Source organism: Poecilia formosa, unplaced genomic scaffold (assembly GCF_000485575.1).
Source record: "Poecilia formosa unplaced genomic scaffold, Poecilia_formosa-5.1.2 Scaffold820, whole genome shotgun sequence".
NCBI lineage: Eukaryota > Metazoa > Chordata > Actinopteri > Cyprinodontiformes > Poeciliidae > Poecilia > Poecilia formosa.
In genome coordinates this window covers 30,294-56,939 of record NW_006800759.1, presented here as the reverse complement: position 1 = coordinate 56,939, position 26,646 = coordinate 30,294, and the positions used below count along the sequence as shown (strand labels likewise).

At 37.1% G+C, this 26,646-nt stretch overlaps 2 protein-coding genes across 2 annotated transcripts in view; one reads left to right on the top strand and one right to left on the bottom strand.

Annotated features, from left to right (window-relative positions):
- The window catches only part of LOC103131720 (uncharacterized), a 44,760-nt gene extending 29,890 nt beyond the window's left edge, over positions 1 to 14,870 (bottom strand). Inside the window, exons 1-3 of the mRNA XM_007543419.2 lie at positions 14,562 to 14,870; positions 5,763 to 5,905; positions 251 to 365 (exon numbers count right to left, since the gene is read on the bottom strand). Coding sequence (XP_007543481.2) covers positions 251 to 365; positions 5,763 to 5,852 — 205 coding nt within the window. The 5' untranslated portion in view covers positions 5,853 to 5,905; positions 14,562 to 14,870. The remainder of the gene's footprint in view (positions 1 to 250; positions 366 to 5,762; positions 5,906 to 14,561) is intronic.
- Positions 14,871 to 17,867: 2,997 nt separating this feature from the next.
- Positions 17,868 to 26,646, top strand: part of hps3 (HPS3 biogenesis of lysosomal organelles complex 2 subunit 1) — a 23,599-nt gene continuing 14,820 nt past the window's right edge. Inside the window, exons 1-17 of the mRNA XM_016666855.1 lie at positions 17,868 to 17,969; positions 18,079 to 18,193; positions 19,013 to 19,166; positions 19,243 to 19,314; positions 20,035 to 20,128; positions 20,410 to 20,483; positions 20,840 to 21,052; positions 22,035 to 22,098; positions 22,324 to 22,412; positions 23,232 to 23,349; positions 23,556 to 23,709; positions 23,779 to 23,861; positions 25,061 to 25,235; positions 25,312 to 25,393; positions 26,124 to 26,281; positions 26,452 to 26,553; positions 26,626 to 26,638. Coding sequence (XP_016522341.1) covers positions 19,116 to 19,166; positions 19,243 to 19,314; positions 20,035 to 20,128; positions 20,410 to 20,483; positions 20,840 to 21,052; positions 22,035 to 22,098; positions 22,324 to 22,412; positions 23,232 to 23,349; positions 23,556 to 23,709; positions 23,779 to 23,861; positions 25,061 to 25,235; positions 25,312 to 25,393; positions 26,124 to 26,281; positions 26,452 to 26,553; positions 26,626 to 26,638 — 1,542 coding nt within the window. The 5' untranslated portion in view covers positions 17,868 to 17,969; positions 18,079 to 18,193; positions 19,013 to 19,115. The remainder of the gene's footprint in view (positions 17,970 to 18,078; positions 18,194 to 19,012; positions 19,167 to 19,242; positions 19,315 to 20,034; positions 20,129 to 20,409; positions 20,484 to 20,839; positions 21,053 to 22,034; positions 22,099 to 22,323; positions 22,413 to 23,231; positions 23,350 to 23,555; positions 23,710 to 23,778; positions 23,862 to 25,060; positions 25,236 to 25,311; positions 25,394 to 26,123; positions 26,282 to 26,451; positions 26,554 to 26,625; positions 26,639 to 26,646) is intronic.

The following is a 26,646-nucleotide window of genomic DNA, read 5'->3' as shown; positions in this document are numbered from 1 at the left end:
CACCACACATTTTTATAGATGAGCTTTGCCATTTTGTTCTGGTGTAATGTAAGTGCACTGGGTTCAATTCTTGATTTAAATATTCATCTTTACTAGTGAAGTTAGTTTCTACGATTTGCAATATTAGTTCTTCTGGGAATGTCTTCCATATTCAAGTAAAATCTGTACTGTGTGAATCAAGAATCGCTAAAATCGGATTGATTTTGGTAAATCCGAATCGCTGCCCAGCCCTAGTGGCCGATGAAGGTACCTCTCCTCCTCTCTCGCTCGTGCAGGAGGTGCAGGGAAGTCAGCAGGTGTAGGCGGTGGAGGTGATTGTGGACGCCCAGCTCCAGCAGGTCGTATTCTGACAGGTGGAGCAGATCCTGGAAAACATCACAAACGAACATCACCTTAAAGAAATCAGACATTTACATGCAACACGGTTTTATTTTAACATTATTATAGACGTGAAGTTAGTCAAAATCTGTTTATTTATTCTTCAAATTCAAATCTGCTTCTTTAAAATGTTTATTTTCTTCTGAAAATAAAATTATGTTGTATACGTAACAGAATAGCTATACAAGTTCTGTTGGTGGTTGCCATAGTAACCAGTAATTGTCGGCTCCTCCCCCTTTTTCTGTAACAGTAGAAAGTGTTTTAGAATAATCTCTGTTTTCTTCACAAGTGATGCATTTTAACATCATTTTTAGACTAATTTTATTGGGATTCATGTGTAATTTTGCCATGTCTTGTTTAAGTTTTTAACTTTCGTCATAATTAATGTGCATTTTAGCCGTTTAAATTTACAACCGTTAACTGCTAGCAACTGTTCATTGCTGCTGTGTAGTTTGTTTAGGGTTATTTATTGTATTTTCTCCAGTGGCTGTTGGACTGATGTTAACAGCTGCTGATTTTCTCTTGTTAGAATAAATACAGTGGGGTTACACATGCTTGATTTTATGCATATAGTGTAGGTTACTCTTATCTACTGAGACAAAGCAAGTAATTAATGCTAATTTAGGTGAAATAAGATCACATTTAAAGTTGGGTTTTAATATCTGCTATGAAAAATGTTAAATTTTTCCGACTGTTTCACAGCGTTGCAACAGTTAAACAACTCACCTAAAAAACAAGCTGTATTCAACAACAAGTTGGCTTTTTCCAGGTAATTCAACACAGTAAAGCAAGATTTATTACATTTGATCAGTTCACAGAAAAACCTTCAGTCGCACTGGTCCATTATTAAACTAGATGCTGCACATAACACTGCTGAGGAAGTCAGAAAACAATCAGTCCAGACGGCTTGGTGGCTCCAGAGGAGTAAAAGGAAAAGCTCCCCAGAAGGTGCCATGCCCTCCCCTCATCCAGCTCCTGTGATTAGAAACTCTTAGCACACGAACAAACGCACCTTCAGCCCTGCTGACATTAACTGAAATGATCTCTGAAGCAGACGCTGACCGTTTTTCAGAACCACAGGCCAACGTTAATCATCTGGTGAATGACACGCCGCCTGCCACCACAAGGCGCTAACCCAGCTCAAACTAAACTATTTATCTTTAAAGGAGACCCATCAAGCTTCCTGGAACAGGTTAGAATAAGTTTAAGGGCAATAAAAAACATGTTTAAAACATGTTTATTTATTTATTTATTTATTTTTTTTTTTCAAAACAATTCTCAAATAATGAGATTTTAATCTGGTCAGATCTTTTACATTTTAAGCTGTTTTGTGGCTTCTTCTCACTTTAAATCCAAATAAGCTGCTGCTGGCCACGCCCCCCTAACTCAACATTTACATACACACATGAAAATGAAAAGCAGAAGTGGAGCCTTCTGTACAACCAACAGGAATGCAGCAATAGGATTGGACAATAAGGCTGAAAACTTATCAAAATATAAATATTTCATATCAGTCGATATCGATAATTATTGTATGGATAGCAGCAAGTGGTTTCTGGAAGAGACAACAAAACTCTCGTCTTTCCCAGCAGCCATTGTACAGAACATACAGCTGACCACACATGCTGGAGCTCTGATTGGGTTGCTAGGTAACGGCGTCAGGTTTGGCTGGGGTTGCTAGGTAACAGTGCAGTAATATCACTTAACAACTGGGAGGTTTTTCCAGACACCAGTCATACATTAATGTTTTTAAACATCAACTTAGACATTTTTAGAAGCATTGAGACCCACATGGAAGAATAAAAATGTACAAAATTCTTGTTCACACAGCAAAACGCCAAACAAAAACACCAAGTCTCTGCAACCAAAATACATTTTTCTGTACCCAATACAGAAGCAGTACAATACGTGATCACATTAGTAGTCTAAAAATGCAGCGCTCCAGCTGATCATTGCAGCTAACGTGCCCAGACAGGTCAGTAATAACATGCTGGCTAAAAAACATTCTCTACAGAAACAGAAAGCTGGCACATCTATCCCCAAATCTCTCCCTCCCACCATCTTTCTCATCTCCTGTCGCACACAGCAGCAAGTTGACATGTTGTCTTTTTGTCTTTCTCTTCCAGGTCGCACAGCGCTGAGCAGCAAAATAAGCACTTTGGAGAGTTGATACAGGAGTCCAACGATGTTGGTTTGGCTTGGGTAAACATTCGGGTCGATACAACAATGAAGAAAATGAAACGACGGGCAGCGAGGCAGGAATGCTTCTGGAGCCACTTCATCAAAAACATGCTTTTAGCTGCATGTTTTAAAATTATGAATAATAATTAATCATATACCAGTTACTTCAATAATTCAATCAGAATATCTAATTTATTCCAAGTTTCGACAACATTTTTAAGACATATCCAGAGTTGTGTAGAAACAAGTTACATTTACTTGAGTAACTTTTTTGAAAATGTACTGTTAGGAGTATTTTTATGCTATATTTCTATTTTTATTTGTCTAATTTTATTATAAAGTATCTCTATTCTTACTTGAGTAAAATTTCTGGATTTTCTACCCACTGAATGAAAAATAAACATCATATTTTAACCAAAAATTCACCATATAGACACAAACCTGCAATTTCTGTTAAAGTTTAAGGTTTTTTATTGAAAGAAACTGATTTGGAAAAAAAATATTTTGCCCAATTTTTGTATTTTCTGTTTCTTATGTGAATTATATGAATTATTTTCATTTTTGTCCTTAAAATACCAAAATTTCCACATAACTTTATATTTTGGTTCATCTGATGTAATTTTTAAATATTAAATAATTGGTAAAAAGTTCACTCAAGTAATGAGTAACTGAAAATTATGAAATACTTTTTACACTTTCTTGAATCATTTCTTGGACGGAAACTTTTTACTTTTACTTGAGTACAATTTTTGGACACTCTACCCACATCTGGACTATAATCATGAAAAATGAGATTACAGAGGAAAGAAACCTGATGTTCAGTTCTTATCTTCTCTCTACTGATTAGCTAAAACTAAAGAAAATATGATGAACCTAAACCACTAATCTACAAGACGAACAATTTAGATGATCACTGTTCTTAAACCTGATTAAAGACTTGAGTTATCCAAAAAGTGTTTGACTGTCTTATCAGGAGGAAAGTAATCGGAATGGCCTAATTAGGATTTTCAGTATCCATTTTAATCCAAGAACGGAGATTAAAATGAAAAATAAAAAACTACAACAAGCAAAAACAAAGTTTCCAAGCTAGCAGGGTAATTAATACAAGGTTTGCTTTTAGCATTGCAGCAAAGAACAACAGATCATCTGAAGTAAGAGAGGAAGTAAAGAGATTTTGGAAAAAAAAGCTCAAAATGGAGGCTTTTTTGGCAAAACAATTTTTGGAATAATAGATCAGATTGTCCAGCGTTCATTATTTTATCTCTGATGCATTAATAAAGTTAACAGTTTGGAGCTATGAAGAATAAAAACAGTGAAGTCCTTTGGCACATTGTGCATGTTGGAGGTTGTCGGTTGTACTGTACGCTGGTCGAGTTGCTATGGAAACAGAAACTGTTGTTTTCACAAGGAGACTGATTATCCTGGAGCCACTGAGTCGGATATTGTTGTTACAATATGCAGAGGGAGTTTAGCAACGCTGCACTGAGCTCATTATAACAAGCAATGGTTAAAAAAACAGACTGCGGTTGAGAGTCTGAAGACCATCGCAACTGCAAATACATATTTTTGGTCAAGTTTCTAGTGCAAATATCTTATTTCAAATATATCTGAAATAAGATATATTAAATATATTATTAAATTAGATATATTTGAAATAATGTCTTATTTCAAATATATCTGAAATAAGATATACAAGATATATTAAATATATTAAATTAGATATATTTGAAATAATATGTCTTATTTCAAATATGTATTTGAAATAAGACAAAGCTAAACAACAAGTAACTTTTCATATGATATTGGAGCTTTTCTTAAGTAAATACTTCCTTAACGTTAATGAATAAGTAATAATTACACTGGCATTTTAGTTCACTTGTTCATAAGTGACCGGCCGTTGTGCCGTTACCTAGCAACCTCAGTCCGTCACCTAGCAACCAAATTCTAGGCACTGGCAGATTATTTCACTAAAATATATGAAAACTGTCTTGTTCCATTGGCAGAGTTTACTTTTCATCAATATTAAGTAATTATTTACTTAAAACAAGCTCCTACATCTTGCTGAAAAGTTACTTGTAAGTTAGTTTTTCTTATTTAAAGTGCAGTAAGACTTTAAATAAGTCTGGAAACTAGACCAAAAATACTTGATGAGATTTTGCATTTTTGTAGAGTATAATTGTTTTTTCACTTCAACAAAATTACAGAAAACACAGTGAAATTTAACCATCATATTGAAATAATTACACACATTTTTTTCCCTTGAATTTGAAGATATTTAAGTTTCATCTAAAGTTTGTTTTAATATCATTTACCATTTGGGACTAGAATAAACCTGAAAGTTCATTTTTGTCTCTTTAAACCACCAGTTTTCCATTCTATAATTACTTTCTATGTTTAAGGAAAGCTTTAGCAGCGGGAATGGAATAACTAATGTCTGACACTGGCTCATCCCTCAGCAAACAGCAGCTTCAGAAAGAAGCTGGTAAATGTCTGGATGTAAACACGGCCTCTGCTCCATTAGGGGCCGTTCAGCGTAATAGGCCCCTGATCCACTTTTATTGGGCTGCTTTATTAAACTGCTGTGGGAAACACTCTTAAAAACCACCTCTCTTCACACTGCCATTCTTAGAGCAGAGAAGTTTTCTTCCTGCAGTTACTGCAACACCTCAATGGACAGGATTGTTTTAAAATCCTCAGTTCAACTTCACGTCTTTAGAAATACTTCATGTCTTAAGACTCCGACGGACAACAAAGTGCCTTTTATCTGAATACCATAGTTCCTCCTGAATGATGCTTTGGCTTGTAAATAAATCTGTCAGGGTTATGCAAATGTTGCATCATGTTTAGTTTCAGAATGAAAGGTAAAAATGATTTTCCCAAGCAGCAAAGTTCAAAATTAGAATTAAAATTTGGAATCAATGTTTCCAGAAATATTGAAGATTACTTAATAGTGCAGATTTTTGTTAGTTGTTCACATAAAATCCCCCCCAAAATTAAAGTTTGTTGTTCTAAAGAGACAAAATGTGAAATAGTTCAAGCCAGGCCCTGTAGATTGAAAAACAAAAACTATTTTCATCCTAAAATAACTGTGAAAATGATGACAGCAACAAATTAAACTGTTTCTTTGCAACTACAGGACGCAGATCAGCTTCATCAGCTTTTGGAAATGTAATTTTTAAGTATGAAACCTGTGGTAGAATTACCTCTACACCATCATACTCCTGTTCCAACAGCATGCAGTACTGCGGCAGTCCAAGTTGGCTCAGCCAGCGGGAAATAGACTGGTGCTTCATGGCGATGCATACGACCACACAGGAACGCAATCAGAGGCATGAAAACTTTACACCTGAAAAACATCAAAAGAGAAAATCCATTCATTTCACACAAAAATAAAGCATAGATCTTAACTCTCTCTAAACGTCTGATAACATGTTTGAAGCAGCTGCTGCATTCAGTCTGAGCCACGGGAATTAAACCAACTTATCTCTGCCTCTCATCCCTCCTGCCAAGTGGCCTTTCACAGCTAATGCAATGGAATTCATCAAATCACTTTAAGGTTTCAGACAACACACCCTGACATGAATACTTTACATTCACAACATTTCTTAGGAGAAAAAAACCAACAAAACAAAACACAGATTTTCAACAGGAATAGACAGAAAACAGACGACATCAATGTAAGATGTAATTCCTGATTTAATGTAGTTTCAACACTTCCAGCTGTTTGGAAGTTTCACAGGTAATGAAAACCTTTTACTGGTTTTATTATTTTGGTCCAACTGGTTTTCAACTGATTTTGCTGAAAAAAAAAAAAAAACCTGACAACTTTTCCAGCGAGTTGCTTCCACTGCCGTTAGCCTACTTCAAATTAGCACCACTAGCTAAAAGGTTAGTTATGCTGAGCAGTAATTACGACATTAGCTACAATGCCTGTTTTATATTGTTCTCAACACGGTCGAATCAGTGACATGGTGGTTGATAATTGCCAACTGTAGCTTATTTTGCCTGACTGACCAGTCGAGCCTTGATGAGAAACCATGCAGGACATCAGCAGATTGTTTACTGCTGCCTAAAACCATTTCCACCCACTTCAAAATAAGAGCATGAAAACATCAAACTGCCCAAAGAAACCTTAACAGTCAAATTCAACTGAAAGTTTTCAGTAAATTAGTGCTTCAGAATTTATATGGAAAATTTAATTTAGGAGAAATAAAGTGTGTTAAACATTTTTAAAGTTAGCAAAAAAGTTAAAGCACCAAGTGAAAAATTAGCTTGGTGTTAGCGCATTAGTAGAAGTGTGCCCACAATCTGCACATTTCCACTCAATTGAAACTCTTGTGACCAGCACCCCTCCCGACCCCACTGAGGGACAAGGGTGTTCAGAAAATGGATGGATGGATGGATGAAACTCTTGTGTCTTCATTGCTCCTCTTCTTAATGTGACTGGCAGCAGCAGGAGATCAAAACTAATGATGGAAATTAGCATGAATACAACATGAGCAGGATGATAAGCTTGGCCGTTTACTGGTAACTGATCTGTAACAATTTTGTGACAGGAGGGTAGCTGTGACAAAACATTCACCAGACTAATCAGGCAACATCCTTAAAATATTTAAATCTCTTAAAAGGAATATGCATTTCACATTAATACCTTCAGCTCTTCCTGCCTGAAGGATCACACAGAAAACCGATTTATGCATTTAGAAGAAATACTGGAGGTCTAAACACGCCTCAGATAGGTCCTGATCAAAAACATCCATTAAACCAAAAACCACAAACAATAAAAACAAACATAAAACAAATGTTGACAAACGCTTTACATCAGTGATTTTACAGCAAACATTTTAAGAATTAAACTGCTCCCGTTTTCTTGACCAGATATTGATTTGTGCATTATGATAAAGCATTTTGTCTGGAAGAGAAGTTGGCAAGCTGTTGATTAATAAAATCTGGTTTACTGAGCTCATTCTGCTGATGAAGAACAAGACTCATGTCCATTTCTTTTTACCTTTTAGATAAAACTTCACAGCAAAACAGTAATTTAAACTGCAACTAACACCCATGTGAAAGCAAAGCCCCGCCCCCAAAGATTTAGAAAAATTTCAACTATGTGGGCGGAGCCAAGAGACAGTGAGGGGTGTGGCTAAGCGGGATGAGCAGAGACGCCACGTGGAGTGGTGATTGACAGCGCTAAGACCCGCCTTCTAACTCTGACTGTTTCTATTAGCACTGCAAGAAGTGGTTGATTGGTTCCACAGATTATCTGTCTCATACCATGCTGTCATGACATCTGTAAAAATAAATATATCTTATTATAAAAGCTACATACTGCAACTTTAATGATCCATTTAGAGAGTTTACTAGCTGATGCAACTTGTCAATTTACTAAACAACCAAACGTTTTTTTCTTCCATATCATGTTGGCTGGAAATTAGTCACCAAGAAATAATTAAACATGTAGAAACAACAGAGGTGGAAACTGCTTCAACATGTGTTTACTCAAGTAAAAAGTCAAAATTTCTTAGGAGAAAGAAATTACTCGAGTAAAACAGTAAAAAAAACTCTACTCAAGTACTCAGTAACTGATCAATTATCAATTAATATTTAAATATACAAGCTAATTTATATAAGTAACAACAGTAACAAAATCAGGCAAAAGAAAATGTTTCCAAATCAGTTTCTTTCAATAAAAAACTTACGAATCTTTAATAAAAACATCAGGTTTGTGTCTGTCTGGTGAATTTTTGATTAAATAATGTTTGTTTTTCATTCAGTGGGAAGAAAATCCAGAAATTTTACTCTAATAAAAATACTTCATAATAGTAAAAATACTCACAAAAGGATTTTTGTTTTTCAAAAATGTTACTCAAATATCTGTAATTGAGTAAATGTAAGTAGTTTCTACCAAACTCTGGGAATGAAACGGACCGATTCCTGTTCCCGTCGGGATGAGCGTGACGTGGGTGGCAGGGCACACATGGCCGCTGAAGGTTTACAGCCTCCTTGCTTTATGCCTGTGTGTGTTTTTATTCAGTGTGTGGGGAAAGACGCGCCATCAGTGAAAACACAACAGAGGAAGCTTTCTCAGAGACTGAGCATGTGCGGTAAGCCACCTCCTCACCCCATCCAATCTCAGTAAGAGATGTCATGGGAGCAAATGTGATGTCACTAAAGGTTATCAGAGCCGCGGCTCTCGAGGATTCTTTCACTACCATCCATCATGTGGATCATTCGGATCTGATCCGCCGTGGGCCACCATGTCTATTTGAGAAAAGGAGGTCAAATGGAGGATGGACTCCTGTCAGTCTACCAGTACTTTACCTTAATGAAGAGTGGAGGTCATTCCAGTCTGTCATTCACACTGAGACAACCAGTACTACCAGCTTTATGTTTCATGTTTTTCAAAACAAATTGAGCATTTTCTAAAAGTGTAGATAAGGAGCTGTTTTCTACGGAGGCCCTGAAGTGAAACCACTTCAACAATTCACTAAGCACAGCTGCAAATCAAAGGAGCAGTGTTACGTATTTTCTATGAATATACTGCCATTTTATAGGACAATCAAGCAACTATGCTAACTTCAGTTTTTAAAAACAAAACTATATATATATATAAATGATTTAAAAACAAATTGACTTTGTAATTTAACACCTTGGAAGCTCCTTCAGAGAAAATGCACCTCCAAGGAGGAGCTGCACCTCGAAGGCGGAGCTTGGTCCACCCAGGCGTTTTGGACAGCTGAATGGTTGCCATGGAGATTAAAGGATTTCTCAAACATCAAGGCAACATTCCAGGTATGTTTTTGATGAAGGAATGACATTATGACATAAAGTAAATCTAAAAAGAGTCAGTTTACTTTAAGAAAACGCAAAGCAGCAGTTATCACCACAGCTATACAAGTTGGGACAAAATGAATGCTCCATTAAAAAAACATCATATTATGCTGTTTTCATCCTAAAGTGCATGTTACTTTGTAAGCAGAAGTTGACAAATACGACACTGCACACTCATGCATACAAAGCGTTTGGCTTCATTTGCCATTTCATTATAATCTCAGAGATGCACTTCATGCTGATGTTGCAGGAAGATCCCGTAATCTTTCTCCCTCCAGTCAATCCATCATCTATTAACGCTCTTAACATTACAGCACAACACTTTAATGTAGAACTAATAACATCTAGCAAACTGCTGCTTTCTGCAAGCTATTAATCTCAAACATAAACACTTTGACCTTGTTGCAGAATATTTTTTTACATAACATCCCATTTAAGGTTTAATAATTTAATGCTTTGACTTTCTTGTAACCAACTCATAAGCATCGAAACTTTAATATTATGTGATAAAATGGACAAAAATAAAAGCTTAAAGAAGAAGCTAATTGAGCAAGAATGTGGCTGTTTAAATATTTTATTACAATCTTTTGGAGTATTGATTTAACTACTTGAAGATGAAACACCCTGAAAAAATGAACCAAACAATTTGCAGATAACAAAATTTTCCAGTTTTTCTGACTGGCTTTGACCAGTAAAAACAAAACTCAATTCTTGCTCTTTTTTCCTCCAACAGTATGTTATTTGTTGATAAAAGTCACAAACTTTCACACAATTTTTCACAGGATTGTAAACCACTACCTCTATTAAGAGTTTAGATGCATAACTGTCTTTAGTAAAACCATTTCAATTGGCGAAAATGTAAAATCGAGAGATTTGACCATCTGGAAAACTAAGTCATTAGCTTCTGTTGAACTTTCCTTAGGCAGGTCGTCTGGAGGTTGAGTTTTTTTTATTACTTTTAACATCTAAACTAGGGCTGGACAATAAATCAATGACAATAAATTTATCAACAGATGTGATCAATACAGAACCGCACAGCATTCTGGGGGATGTAGGCAGAGGACAGACTTTGGTCTCTCAATCTCTGATAGCTAACAAAGGAAGGCAAGTCACATCAACTCACTCTCTCACTCTTTGGTTACCTAGCAACTCACTCACTCTTCAGTTACCTAGCAACTCACTCACTCTTCGGTTACCTAGCAACAACCTGCTGAGTAACTTGCGCAGCAGGAGTTTAAGGTTTTGCCTCTGTGCTTCTAAAAATAAAAATAAAAACTGTATGAATGGAGGAAATGAGTACAACAGCTTGAGATGAAAATGAGGGTAAAGCAGAAAAGGTCGCATCCCCAGTTGGGCAGTATCTCAGATATTTCGAGCAAAAAAACTAATCAATAGTTGTTGATATTGACTGATAGGAAAACTCTTATATTGTGATACATTTTTCAGCCACATCGTCCTGCCCCAACATAAAATTTCAGTAGTTTGAGGTAGAAACGTGTCAATGAATGAGAAACAAAATCACATTGTCTTTTCGTAAGCCGTTCACACAGAAGGAAACTAGTAGCATGAACGACAATCCAGAAAACAATAATAATCTGATTTTAGCAACAACAGAAAGAAATTGGGGTTGAGCATCAATCAGATTGGTGAGCTTTAGCATAAACACATCTAAGCTAGCTGGTAAAATCTGGTAAACAGTATAGAGCTTTTTATTTACCACCCACTAATACTTTCACTTCTTTAAAAGGAAATTAGGAAGTAGATTAACGTCAAACTGCGTCTATGTGATTAAAGATGAGCCAACAAGTCTGAGAAGTTTAACAACTGGAAAGAAGCGAGAGGTACGCATGCCAGTGAAACCACTCTGCCTCCTTGCTCGTCTTTTACTACAAACATCAAGACTTTGCAGTGCATCTTTCAGCCAGATGATGGGAGTTATGGCTGAGCAGTGAAGACGACTGAACAGATGTGCGTCGTTTTGAAGCGTGGAAGCTTCTCCCCGACCATCAGTGGTTTATCTTGTAAAATTTTAAGGGGTTACACATGGCTGGTTGGAAAAGGTTGGAAGATAACAGAGGGGGGGGCATGTTGGGAGAATTATATTGATTGATTTGGGAGAAAAACACTCAAAACTTCTTGTTTTTTAAATTTTAAATATGCTCATTATTAAAGAACGAGCTGGACTCTGTCCCTCGGGAGTTTGTCTTCCTCTCCTCTTCCTGTTGTTTGACCTCAGCTGTTTCCCATGACCACATGTCTCTAGAGCATCCATTTTACCCTGGAGTATAAATAGACTCACGCGTTTTATGATCTAAACAGGCCTGGCTGTTTGACAAATACTCGCCACATACCAAAGTAACTATGGCAGAGAACAAACTGGGAGAGCAGAGCAGCTAATGCAGCATCAGAGGACAATCTCCCCTGTTACTCAGCCACTCTCCAATGCCAGCGTTGGCCGTCCTCTGGAGTCCAAGGGTATCCATTTCAACAATCACATTAGACTGACAAAGAATCCAGCCAATTAAATTAGGCTGCAAAAATAACATCAGCATCACCACCATCCAGATTCCTCCAGCTCCTGTTATGATGCTGGAAACTTTGAGCTGAAAATCAGCTGGTAAGCTTAAATAAAGCAAGTCTGGTCTATGCAGAGGTGTATTTCTTGGTAAATACATTTTAACTTCAGTAATGAAGATGCTATTTTGGCCATTTTGATGATATTCCATCAATCAGTTAATTGTATTTATATTTCAAATTTCAGCAATAAGGCAGTACAAAGTGCTTTAAATCATAAAAATACAAAAATCAACAGTTGAAACATTACATTTTCGAATGTAATGTCATTGCATATCAAAATGTTGGTTTTCATTTATTATGTTTCAAAAGCAGCTCTATCTGCTGGGGTTTTAGTCTAGACTTAAAGGAACTCAGTGTTTTTGGCTGTTTTTCAGTTTTCTGGAAGTTTGTTCCAGATTTGTGGTGCATAGAAGCTGAAAGCTGCTTCTCCATGTTTGATTCTGGATGCAGAGCAGAACCAGAAGACCTGAGAGGTCTGGAAGGTTGCTATGACAACAGCAGCAGATCTATAACGTGTTGTGGTGCCAAGCCGTTCAATGATTTATAAACCAACAGAAAATTTTTAAGTTTATTCTCTGGAAGGACTTTAGAACTGGGTGATCCGCTCCATCTTCCTGGTTTTAGTCAGAAATCCAGCAGCAGCGTTCTGGATCAATTTTCTGATTGATTTGTTAGTCAGACCTGTGAAGACGATGCTGCAGTAATAAATGCAACTAAAGATAAACACACTGAATGAGTTTCTCTAGATGTTGCTGAGACATTAGTCCTCTAATCCTGTAAATATTCATCAGGTGGTAGAAGGCCGACTTTGTAACTGTCTTTATGTGGCTCTGAGGGTTCAGGTCAGAGGCCATCACAATCTAAGACAGCATTCAGACAGGAGATGCTTGGTATACCAGCAATGGCATTAAGGCCAAATATTTCAACTTCAGCTTCATCAAACTGCAGAATATGCCTGAAAAAAAAGGTTTTAGTTCCTGCTTTTAAAACTGTATTCTTGCTTTTTGTGTTGGTTTTAGAGTAACATCATCTTCTTTGCTGAGCGGCATCTAAACAGTGACAGAAAACGCTTCTGTTTTTAAACAGTGACTGTAAATATCTGAGTTAATTTTACCTGTAGGAATTAGTCGTGTAAAAAACGTACACAAAGACAAAGGCAGGTAAGTTGGGACTGATTAAACCCTTTCACCTCCTTTTCTGCTTTTACCACCACAATTCTCGTCTTTCTTTTCCCAGTTCTTTCTTTTCTTTCTTTGCATTTCTGAAATTACACCAGCTGCATGTTTCCTTTGCTTCTTTTTAAGTCATTTTGTCCTCCTGCTCATGCTCACAGCATTTTACAGACGGATAACATGCAACTTTGTAGCTTTCGTGTCTGCACGCATTTGCAGACGTTGCCAGAGGCAGTTGATGAAAATCACTGCTTCTGGGAGCTATCTGTGCCCATCTCGGTGTCAGGCTCTCAGCTCAGGCTCTTGCGCTGACACACAGGTGCACAGAAAGCATGGCTGGACTTGCAGCTAAAATGCCACAAAGCAGCAAACATCTCAGTTCTGTGACATGCCAGCCAACTTTCACCGTGCAGCATCAGTAATTTCCACTTGGCTTGAAGTTTTGCCTCAAAGCGTTGTTTCTTTTCTGCTCTGATCTCACATTAACTTAATGTTTCCTTGGAAGTTTATTTTCACAGATTTATTATTTACATGTTTGAAATCGACTGCAAACTTATTCCTTTAAATCTCCTGTTCTTTTTCTTCAAAATCATTATTTATACAAGAGTAGAAATCTGCTGCTGCTGCCATTTTTCTCAGTAATCTGGATGATGACAGAGCAATTTATTTTTTCTGCATTAATGAAAACAATCTAAGCTTAGACTGACTAATTAAATCATCCAGAAGCTTATGTAGTGAGAGAAACATAGGAGTAACATAAACACTGAAACTTGGCAAACAACTACAGCAGCATTGATTAGATGCTAAAGATGCACAGCCAATTAGGCAAAGATGGGAATCAGATTGTTTTTCCCTATTGATCGGTTTTGATCAATGACTTGGATGTCAAATACAAAAAAAATCTGTTTCCCTCCAGTCATTAAATGCAACAAAAGCAAAACCTCACACTCTTTTAATGCTATTTAAACAACATGTTTAGTTTAGTGTTTCATAAATATCTTGTACTTTAGAGAGAGTTGCAAACACAGAATTAAAAATAATGGGGATAATCTTTCATTTCTATCGCCTCTCAAACCTCAGAGAAACTTTACATTATTAGTATTGATTGGTGCATAACTTAATGTTTACTGAATAAACATGGTCGAAATCAAATTAGATTAAGTGAAACATTTATTTATATTTTAATTTTATTTATATTTTAATTGCTAATCATTTTTCAGGAAATTGACAGTACAGTAAGTCAAAGTCACATTGCTTTAGACTAAAAATGCCTCCTTAAAAATAAACAGCTTCAGATGCCAGTTTAAAACCCCACGAAGTAAATACAGTAAATGTTAGGCGATTTTATTTTTTAAATGTTGTGCAATTTTAATTTGTTTTTGTTAAAATTACATGCATATGCAGAATTAAAGTGTGTCTTACCTTCTGAGCTTCGCCCAGCGGCTGATGGCGGTTTGCAGACCTGCAGGTTTGACTGCAGGAGCTACAGCGCTGCTGGTTTGGATCCTCCGCTGCAACTGCAAAGTTCAGTCAGCGGACTACCAGGATGAGTTACTGTCGACACCCAGATGAAGCCTGCAGGGAGAAGCAAAACCCGAACCGTCCTGTCACAGTCAGGAGGGAGTTTCTGCCCTCATGCACGGAGATAAACGTTTCCCCACATCAAACCTGCCTGCATGCCTGCGCAGACCAATAAAAGAAGCTGCTTGCAGAGCGTTTGGCTGGGGTTACCTTATGATGCCGGAGGGGAGGGGCGAGTATGGGGGCCGTTTGTAAAGTCACAGTCAAAAATTAACAACAATTATTTGGGTTATTTTTAGCCGGGTAAAAAGGCTTCCTTTTTAAAATTTATGCATTTATCACGTGATTCAGTCACAGTTTCAAGCTAAATATTTAGTTATAAAATTATTTAACTAAATAGTTAGCTCGTTAGCTAGCTAAATATTTAATTAGTAAGCTCTACATTAAATATTTAGCTATCAAACTACATATTTAGTTAACTAAAGCTAACTATTTGAGCTAAGTTAAATATTTCACTGATCTAAATATTTAGCTCAGTGAATTTGCACATTAGCCAAATATTTAGCTCAGAACTAAATATGTAGCATTAAGCTAAGTGTTTAATTAGAAACTAAAAGGCAGTTTGTACAATAAAAATAGCCTGGTAAAAGTTAGCCTCTTGTCCTAGCCTTTTCCTTCGTCTGGGCTTGACTACTGAGAAATGATTACCTGGAGGCGTGGACTGTGTTGAAGTTTTAAATTTTACACCCAATCGATAAGTTTGTTCGTGACGTATGTAGTGCGACACAACGAAAACTTTACCGGAAGTTGCCTGCGCTATAAACAACCATCCTGCACTGTGAAGAGAGAAGAGCCGATCCGAACCAGGCGGCTGTTAATGTTGATTCAGTATTTGGAAGCGTGACTGAATAGCTTCGTTCATGTCCCCGCTACCATTAGTAAAACTACAGGCAGACTGCAATTCTAAAATTGCGCAGAAAACTAACGTAATCGTTTACGAGTTCTCTTCCTGTTCGCTGATTGGCCCGGTAGAAAGTCTACCGGAGAGAATCCAAATCAAGGGGAGAAAGCCCGAACTGTGCTGTAAACGAAGGCTTTTGTTCAAGCGGAGATGCACAAGGAGGAAACGGCCAGGCTTGCAACAATTACTCTCATGAAAACCTGCCTCATGTAAATCTAATCTATTGGTGGTTCAAGTCCAGCAGGAGGCGCTGAGGAGACTCATAAATTCATACATAGCCAGTTTGGTATGGAAATTAAAGCAAATTATTCCAATCGTAAACTTTTGTTAATTGTGCTTGTTTGCAACAATAGCAACAAAGTGTAGTTTTATGTGCTTTTAAATCTAAGAAAAGCATAAAATCAAGCTATATTGTTAAAAAAAATGCAGAGTAAGATGTTCCATCCTGACAGTGAATCTTTTAACATTAAGGGACTTAATTAAATTATGGTTTACAAATGCATTGCTATTTTTCCTGCAGAGATACAATCCACAATAAATTAGTTTCTTGGCTTTAAATCAAAAATAATTAAAATTTCACTCCGAATGTACAGTGTATCTACATTGATCAAATAAATTTTCTTCCCCAGAAAAGCTACAAAATAAAGCTCTTGCAATCAAATAATTGAGCCATGCAAGTAATTTACGTTAAAAGGTAAAACATGGTCATTTCACTGACGTGCGGTGAGGTTCATAGCTGGTGAGGCACCGACTTAATTATAATCGGATTTGCAAATCTAGACCCCCTGAATGCTATTGTTTACGTAAGGAAATTTCGCGCATGCGTACAATACTGGAGGGCAAAAAGACTATTCTTTAACATGTGATGCTTAGCCGCGCGATAACAAAATAATTCCGTTATCGCAATCAAACTTAGACATGTAGATATTATTAATTTCGTGCTGTGCTTAACAGCAAAGGGAGAAACCCTTAAAGTACAACTCAAAACCACGTCTTTCTCGCTCTCTGTATCAGCGCAGCTACTGTATGGCTAGCTCGCTGTTACTGTCTCTTACTCTGCAGTTGTGGAGTCACAATGTCTGGGATCATGAGCGCCCCCAGCGATGAGGCACGAGAACTGCCTGCCTCACCTCGAGTCTGCTCCCATAGAATGGCAACAGGTGCAGTAGCGAGAGGTTGCGCAATCCCAGGTGAGGCTCAGCTCACTGCTGCCTCACCGGCTTCGCTTCTGGGCATTTGAATGGGAAAATGCGAAAATTCAGCGATTTTGAAGAAAAAAATCATCAGATTTGGTTAAATTACATGAAAAATAGGTAGTACAAACCACAGGGTGAAAATATCTTTATAAATGATTTTATTATTATATATTATTTTTCCATGATGAGGTTCTGTCTCACCTGCGTCCCCTGACCGCACGTCACTGGTTCATTTCCATTTGCACACAAATCCACATTTGGCAGAATGCATGTGTCATTAAGCCCTTTTTTTCTCAACTGCTGCCCCCTTGTGGTACTTAAAGTTAGAACAATGCCCCAAATTACTGGTTTTATTTCTCTTATTAAGTCATTGTCACCTGTTCGTTTTATTTGTTTAAAAAAAAAAATCAGTAAGTCTGACAGAAGACTTGTACGGACTTCAACATGATTTGTATAAAATAAAACAAACAAACATTTAAAAAAGATCCAACCTGCCTGTACTCAGGTAAAAGTTGGGGAGTATTAAGTAAAAATGGCGAGGTACAGGTGAATAACTGTTGAGTCAGTATAATATATATTTTAAATGATGTAATCAGACAAAACAATTTTAAAGACTAAAGTAAAAACATTACAGAGTGATCACATAATTAGAAAATAACCAAATTAGCCAAAAACAAATCAAATGTTTTTCAACGTTTTTAAGTGAATTCTTACAGTAGGTTATTCAATTATTGAGCATTAGAACAGGGGGGAAATGGGCTACTTCTAGTGACAATATACAGTTTGCATCGGAACAATAACAGCAAATGCGAAAAGCAAAGCAAGCTGAAGATTGTTTACAAAAAAAACTGTAAGACGAAGACATTCTAAATACACAAATTACATTTTTAATAAACGACCAATAAAAACAATAACACAAAGCTTACTTTGGTCGTTAAGTAGTTAAAAAACTTTCGAGACCGATCACCTTTTCAATAATACTCGTTGAGTAACCAATCAAAGGAAACTATCAGCCTGAAGAGCCAATCAGAATCAAGAGAGGGCGGGCTCTTAGTTGTTATGGACCGCTCTCTTCCTGTTTCGCATGAAATCAATAAACTGCAGCAGTCGCTCAATGAGGAAGAGAGAAAAAGCGTCGGCAGTAACAATAATGTAAGTACTTTAGTTAGCTAATATGACTTTTATTGTATATAAAAGATGATTTAAAACCGGAATGGGACTAAAGTGGTGACGTAACTAATTGTTTGGATTTATTTTAAAGAACCAGAGTTGCCGCTCACAAGACCTCAGCATGTGATATTGATTAGTAAGGGAAGAAAACATCCTGCAGGACAACCGCTGCTTTGTTTCAACATTCAGCTTTTACAGCCATTAAGGTGAAGTAGATTTTAGTTTTAACTCCGAGAATCTCTTCATGTTTCTTTTAATTTCGATATTGGCAATAATAATGATGATGAAAAGTTTGGACTAAATGTATTCTGTAATGATGTAAATGGTATTGAGGATTTAATTTTTTTATAGTAATATAAGCTGGCATTAGCTCAGATCACAGGTTATGATTTTATAACTTGGGAAATTAGAGTTTTCTTCCTATTTTTGCATTGCATTTTCCTCTTCAAAATCGTAAATGCAGACAATTTCAGAGTTGTTCAGTTTTGTTCCATGTAGAAAACTCTACCAGACTGTCATTTTAGTCCGTTTTTGGTTATTTTTACATCTAAATTAAGTCCAGTTATGAAACCTTAGACCAGGTGGAGGTGTACAATTGTAATGTATTATTATGCATTATAAAGATATTTCTTTATGTACAATTTCTGTTTAGTGAACATTAATTCTGTTTATTATTTTAGAACTTTGCCATTTTATGTAAATTACTATTGATCCCCCACATTCCCTGCGATTTTAATATTTCTTTATAACCAAAAGAGAAATTAAACTGTGCTGCAGGGTCTTCCATTGAGGTAGTAGTTTTACGTCCAACAAAAAATAATGTGTGCAGCAAAACAGTCTAAACTGTGTCTGATTTTCTTTTTTGAGCTCAAAACAGAGTGAATGCTGTTTGCTGATGCGTTTAGTGTCTGAAAATATTTCAGTTCTGAGTTCAATATGTCTGTTCCAGTTCTGAACCTGACCAGTAACTATAACGAGATTTTCAGTTCTGACTAAAAAAAATCTCATTGATTGTTATTTTCCAGCAGTATTCTAATGGATGAAGTCTGCAGAAGAGTAATTTAACCAACCAGAGTGGAAAGAACTGCAGTTTGTATTTAAATTTACATCTTCAAACTAGGAGCAAACATGGTGCATGTCTACAACTGCCATCCTTTCGCCTCACAGCAGATTGTACAGGTAAATGGACTGATGCTGAGCCAGATTAAATAAAAAAAAACAAACAAAGAACAGTTCTTCAACATGTTTTGCTCAGGTGGAACAGGAACCTGGACTCGTGTGCTGTGGAGGTGGAGCGCTGTTTGTTGTGACAACAGGAGGATGCAAGGTCTGCTTAAAGTATTCCTCATTTTTATCCCTTTTTATTTGCGACAATGTGTTGGGGGAAAAAAAGGCAAAACATTCTGTTCATTTAGATATATTCATTCAAACACAGTTATTCCTTATACATTACTTTATGATATCACAGCTTCTTTTTAAAAAATTGTTTTCATACGTGGTGTATAGGCTTTAGTTATTTTTATATTTTATGTTTTTTAGTGAGCTGTTTATTGTAATTTGAGATTTTGTTCTTTGCTGTTGTGTATGACAACATATTTGGGCCATTGTAGACAGAAAAAAAATGGAGGAGTACATTTCCAGCAAAACAACTCTGCAATTTTTAGATTAATCTAAATTTTAGATTAAACTTTAAAATTTATGAGTTTGAAAAGTCAAACTTTGAGTTTTTCCTGCGAATCTTTTTTATTTTTGGAGCTCATAAATGTTCTTGTTTTTTCTAGAATATTTTTGAGATTATTCTGAAAATATTTTGCTGTTTGGCTGAACTTTACTCCACCCTAGTATACTGTCGTAGTTCTGATACACAAATTTCCCCCATTGGCGGGATTAATAAAGGTTACTTAGCTAGCTAGCGCCACGATGCTAGCTAGCTAACTAGCTAGCGCGACATTGCTAGCTAGTTATTTAGCTGCTCTTGAGAGTGATCCTTTATCTGACTGCAAGTATTTGGAAAATATATTAATATCTGTGTTTTAACTGGACCCAGGTGGAGGTGTACAATTTGGAAACGGAGGGCTGCCCTCTCATATGCCGCTTTGCTAGCATGGGCACAGTGAGGAGGATCCAGCACAGCTCCATCGGTACGAACACTTGTTCTTCTCCCTAGTCGTTCCCCAGAAAATTATGCACTCCCCTTTAGAGAACAGCAAGTTTTAATGTATTTAAGTTTGAGGGGTTAAAGTCAGGACACATGGAGATGATGAAGGTGTATAAATACTTTTTGAAGACATGGTAGAACCCCTCCAGTCCTTCTTTAGGCAGCCATCTTTCCTTTTTCTCCCCCAGTGTTTTTGCAAAGCAGTTGGTTGGAAAATGCCAAATGACAGTTATCAACCATAATGCCTCTGATTGCCTCTTTCAGGAGACTACTTGGTAACCATAGAGGAAAAAAACAGCGCCACCTATCTGAGAGTTTACACAAACTGGCGGCACCAGGTATGCTGCTTATTTTCCCCTTAAATATTTAATATTGAAACATAATTTTCTCAATATTACCTTTTTGGTCTAAACTGGACTGGGGAATGATCAGTTATTAAAAATACACCTTACTGTTTGCTATTTTAAAACTTTGTTATAAATTCAGAACTCCTTTTTTTTGAGTGGTAAATTAAATGTATTATCATATTAAAACTATATTCTACAAAAGCACATGCATTGCACCTTTTTAAATAAGTAGATACATATGCTGTTTAATGCCATGTGGTGCATTCAAGTGCTTGTTGTGGTGCATTCAGGTGCACCTTTACGATGCTCAGCCTGTTTTGGTGAGACGGTTCTTGCTTTCTGTTCAGGCGGAGGAGAAGTCCCGTGTTGGGGTGCGTTTGCTGGGCCACTTGCTTCGCGGCGCGTCTGTCTGGGGCGGAGTGCAGATGGAGATCATTGAGATCCCGCTGTCGGAGCATCCCGTCTCCTTGGCATGCTGCGCGGTGACTGGAGACCTCCTGGTGGGCTGCGAGAACACGCTGGTTCTTTTCGCTTTGAGGAGACACACCCAGCAGAACCTGGTAACAATCCTGACCACGGTTGGATGGTGTGGTTATGTCAGTGGTGTCCAAATGTTTTGCAACATGGGCCAGAATCCCAAAGTGGAAAATACTCCTTACTGTTTCTACAACTTAAAACGCAAAATTATTATTATTATTATTATTTTATTTAATTGGCTCAGTACAGAAAAGGATTAGAGCCAAAGAAACATTGAGAAAATCGTACTTTTTTCAGAATTCTGAATTTAATCTCAGAATACTCTTTCTTTTCCAAAATACCTTTTTTTTCTCTGAATTGTGACTTTAATCTCTGAATTTGAACTTTTCTCTAAATTTTGACTTTAAGATCTGAATTCTTTTTTCACCTAATCCTTTTCTGCTGCTCAGCAATAAATTAAGGGTACAATATTTTAATAAAACAAATATTTTAATAATTCTTTCTCTTAATAAAAGGTGGACAGTTTTTCAAACTTTTTCGGTAATTTTTTTTTTCAGTTTATTTGGTGTAGAATATCTTTTAATCTATTTCCAGCGACAAAATAAGAACTTTCTTCAAAAAGCAGTTGTGCTATTAACCGAGTTTAAAGAAGAGTTGATGTGCTCTGTTTTGTTGTTTTTGAGTAAAAATTGACTGAATGTTTTTCAGCCTTCTTACCAAGAACTTAAAATCCAAAGAAAACTTGACAATTGAAATAAAATACTTTGTGCCTCACTTTGCATTAAAGAAAGGTTAGAATTAAATTTGTAATTTAAATTCTTGTGCTAAAAAATTACAAAGTGCCGACTGGAGGGTCAAATTTGTGCCATAAAACAGTTTTAAGGGCCACAAATGGCCCCCGGGTCTCATTTGGACACGTCTCCATACTTCCTTCATTTGAGTCGAATGTTTGTCAGATGATTTTTGTCTTTCAGGATTCCTGTTTAACTTGTTGCTTGGCTCAAACAGATTTGCTGAATAACTTTATTGTGGAATAATTTTACATATTGAGTCTGCTAATCCCAGCAGAACCAGCAGAACCTCCAGGGCTCCTGGTCCAACTCGGAGCAGAGCTGCAGCCAGACTCCAGGTAATTTAACGTTTTGTTTTACACATTTTAAAACCTGAACACACTGCAGAGCATGTCTGACTTCATGAGAGTTTAAGAGAAATTAAACGATTAACAAACATGTTTGAGTTTTAAGACATTGTGAGGGAATTAATATAAATGATTTTAAACAAATAAAAACTTTTCCATTTTGTCTGTTTGCTGCTGATTTTTTTATTTATTAATTTTTGTATTTTATCTTTGCAGGTCGAACTTCTAGTCAAACTCAGGACCTTTCTGTCTTGGACTTTGAACGTTCGGTCATCCTGCATCTCTCCAAACTTACTCCTAAGCAGGTACTTTAAACTTTTTTATGATTTATATTTTCTAATATAAACTTCATTTTCCAGTTTTAATAACTGGGTTGTTGTTTTACTCAGTTTTTATATGTATTTTAATATATATTCTACATGTTACATCTTTCAGTAAATGGATAATTATTTTATTTCTGTTTGGTACTGCATAAAATATTTACATACATTCTACATAAACAAAAGGAACCACATTTTTAATCTGAGATTAATAATGGTAAAATAAAAATGTTTTTTGGGAAAATGGAGGATTTGTTTCTTTTTTCTTTTTATTTTAGTCTAATAATGGATTAGCATTTAGGAACTTTAAGGTCCTAACATTTGTATTTAATTTTATTTGTCTGCATTATATGAACCCAAAAAGCTTTAAAAATTATAATTTATAATATGTTTATCATGCTTTAATAAACATAAGAAATGTCTTATAGTAAAAGTAAAATTAAGTGTTTTACCAGTGTTTTTATTACAAGTTTCTCCAGAGACAAAATTATAAATGTTTTAATTTAAACCTTCACAGATTAGTCAGCCTTTTTAATAAACCTTTAAATTATCAGTGAGTCTCAGACGTGTTTATGATGAATCCTACCTGCTAAATTTCATGAGACTAAAACTCATCAAGTTTGTTTTTATAATTAAATGCTCTGATTTATTTTAAACTATTCATTTAAAATGCACAAAATTAGCATCTAAATACTTACCTGCCTGTCTATTTGTTGAAAATAAAACTCTTTTGACTCAGTTTGTTTTGCTTTATCGTTGCAGACATTGAAAATATTAAAGCGTTGTGCCCGTTTTCCCCTTCAGGTGGCGCTGTGTGGAGGTTATGTGGCAGTCCAGGCCGAGCTTGAAGTTCTGGTTCTGAAACTGGAGGCAACAGCCGAGGCCACAGGCGTAGAGGAGCCATCAGATTCCTTTAAAAGTGGTAAAAACACGACTCGCATCAACAGCGTTTCATTTCTACATGCTCTGCTGGAGTCTAAATGTAGAATAAGAGGAACCGTCATGTCGCCAGTTTGGCAGATATTTAAGACAAACTAATCGATAGTTATCGATTTGAAATGCTCATTTGGTGGTAACGTTTTTCAGCCGTTTCGTCCAGCCTGGTGGATTCTGTGTTTGTGTGTTTAGAAGATTATCCAGAAGAGCAGAGCGACTTCCTGCTGGTTCCGAAGCACCAGGAGCTGCTGGGGGACCGAGCCGGAGCCTGCGACGTCCCGGTCAGCGTGGAGCAGACCGGGCTGGAGGACCGCAGGCGCTACACGCTCTCCTACCTTCTGTTCAGGTGCTTTTCTGTTGTCATTGCATTGTGATGATGTTTCAGGATGGCGACCTGGACGTTTTTCTTCTGCAGGCGTTTTACTCCAGAGTTCTTCCAAGGCTGCAGTGTGGAGGAGACTCAGCTCCACTCGCTGCAGCTCCACCCCGTGTTCACCAGTAAGTACCAGCGCCATGACGGCCTCACTTCACTTCTTCCTGCTCAGCTTAACCAGGCATTTAAGATAAACATTCAAATTAGGGATGCACCGATTTTAACCTGTGATATTATCTACCTCAGCTCAGGTCAAAAAGTCAACCTCTGTCCTCTTCTGCTCTCCTGTCGGACATGTTTGACTGATCGCCCCGCCCACCAGGTCATGTCTACATGGTTGCAGTTAATAGTCGTCACACTTTTCAGATCAAATCTAAATTTATTTGTACGGCACATTTCAGCACTTTTAGTTTTTAATCTAAATTTAAAGGAACTCAGGGTTTCGGCTGTTTTACAATTTTCCGTAAGTTTGTTCCAGATTTGTTGCCAACTCGGCGTCTTTCTTGCTGGTTTGGCGACATTTTTAAAAAAAAGAATCGGAATCAGCAGGTCAGGCGTTTTAAAGATCGGTAATCTGCGATCAGCCAGAAAACTTCAATCGGTGCACACCTAATTAATACTCAAACATTAATACCTTTGAATATGAGCCACTTAATTAAAACTCACTCAAAGGTTAACCCTTTAACCCGCAGTGGAAAGCCTGCGTGCCGTTTTTCCATTGTATTTTCTGGGGGTGAAGGTTAACACAGCTGGTCTGACGCACATTAACTAATATTATTATTATTAATTTAAACTCTCAGAGGATTCTCTGTTTCTTTTTCATTTTTCTCACTTTTGTTCAGTTTTTTAAATTGTTTTTTTTTTCCTGCTGGTTGGAAAATTTCTCCATACCCAAAGTCCATGAACCTGATCAGAACCGGTTAGCTTTTCCCCTTAGTGACACCAAAACCTTCTGTGCAAACTCTCACATCAAATGTTTGCTTATTTCTTATTATGTCTGTTGCAGCAACAGCACAAATTGCACTGATGTGAAGACCTGATGAGGAAAGCTGTTACCATGGAAACGGATTTAAATCCTAAATGATTCAGCTCCCATCTGTCACCCGAAGTCACAACTACTGCAGACTCGTAGCGCTAGCTTAGAATTCACCGCCTTTACGCTGCCTTCAAGGAGTGTGGGAAATCTCAGCGTTGTCACAGAATCAAAATTTTTAAACACCTATTTTAAAAATTGATTAAACAAAAAAAAAAAAAGGGCCACACAGGATTTGTCACAGAGGCTTTTGAAAACAGATTAGTTTTGAAATAATTCCTCTGTCTCCAGGTAAGCAGTCGGCGTCTGTGGACGAACCGGCCTGCATGTTCTGCTTCTTCTCTCTTCCCAATGCGGGATACCTCTACAGTCTGAGGGGTGGAGTTGAGGCCCTCTCCACCTATCAGTATCCAGAGAAGGTGCTGCAGGCGGTGCTCACAGATCACCTGTTGCACGTCATAACCAGGTGTGCTGAATTTTCAACATGAAATATGAACATTTTACTGATTTCACCATTATTTTATGGTTGTTTTGATTTGCAGGAATGCGCTGCAGTCGTTTACGGTGCGTTGTGCCGCAGCAGCAGCCAGGGTTGAAGACCCCTACATTGACACCACCATGAAGGTTTGACTCATTTACTTTATTTAGGACAATAAATGATGATGATGATACAATTTTGGTTGTTTTGGTCTCTTTGAAATTTTACACCAAATGTTTACATGCACTGTAAAAACTGTCTGACATTGAATTGGACTAAAACTTTACTGTTTAAATTGGACTAAAACTTTACTGTTTATGTCCGTTCAGATAGATAAAATACTTTTTGTTTGCTAAACAACAATTGTTCAATCCTTATCTTTTAATTTATTGTAATTTTAAAGACTTCCCTTTGCAAGTTATCGGCATGTTGGTGACATTTTCTGATGATATTTATCCATTTGTATCTTATTTATCACCCTCTAGTTGTTCATGTTGTTCAACTTCTTTACGTAAATGCAGTAGTAAACACCGCTAACTAAAGAGTTAGTTGTGCTAACTTTAAGCCACTAATCATAAACATTCTGCTAATGCTAAAATGATACATCAACCAGATATTTAGTGGAAGCTAGTGCTAAGTTGCTAACTTTAATTTCATGTTGAACAAGTAAATTTATGCTTTAAAGTAAAAAAAAAAAAACAAAAGCTAAGGTAAGTGCACAAAACCTTTTTTTATGTTAGCAAAAGTGCTAAGTGAAAAATTAGCACAAGCGCCAGCAGATTAGCAGATGTGTGCCCTCCTCTGCTTAAAAGTCTTCATATCTTCTGGAGCACATTGTGAGCGTCTGTGAGAAGAACTTATGTTTGTGTTTTACAGGCCTGCCCACCGTGCAGCCTGGAGGTGTGTGCGCTCAGAATGCAGTTATTTATTGGTCTGCGGACGCTGTGTGTCTACGGCCGCCATGTTGTCCTCCTCTCCACTGCTGACACAGAAGCACCAGAGGAAGCAGAACGCCACACACAGCGCCGGGGCCTGTAGGTGACGCACATGCTGCATCCAAACCGACACACGTCGTTTAGTATATTCCATTTTTAAAATCAAATATCTCATTAAATTGTTAAACAACATTCTGAACAGCAGTAGTCCCCACAGGCAGACATGCATTTGTAAATCTTTTTATTGTACGTATGTGTTGTGATTTTAGCGATTTGAAAGAGCACAACATGCTGACTGGTATTTTCCTTGCGGTGGGAATCGATCCCGCAACCACCCCAGCTCTGGAGAACCTCCTGTCACGCCCCTTCCTGTAAGACAAACCCCAACCAGCCAGCCAGATCCCCCAAACCTGACCCACCGGAGAGCTGGTTGTCATTTTCAGGTCAAGCTGCTTTGCAGAAAT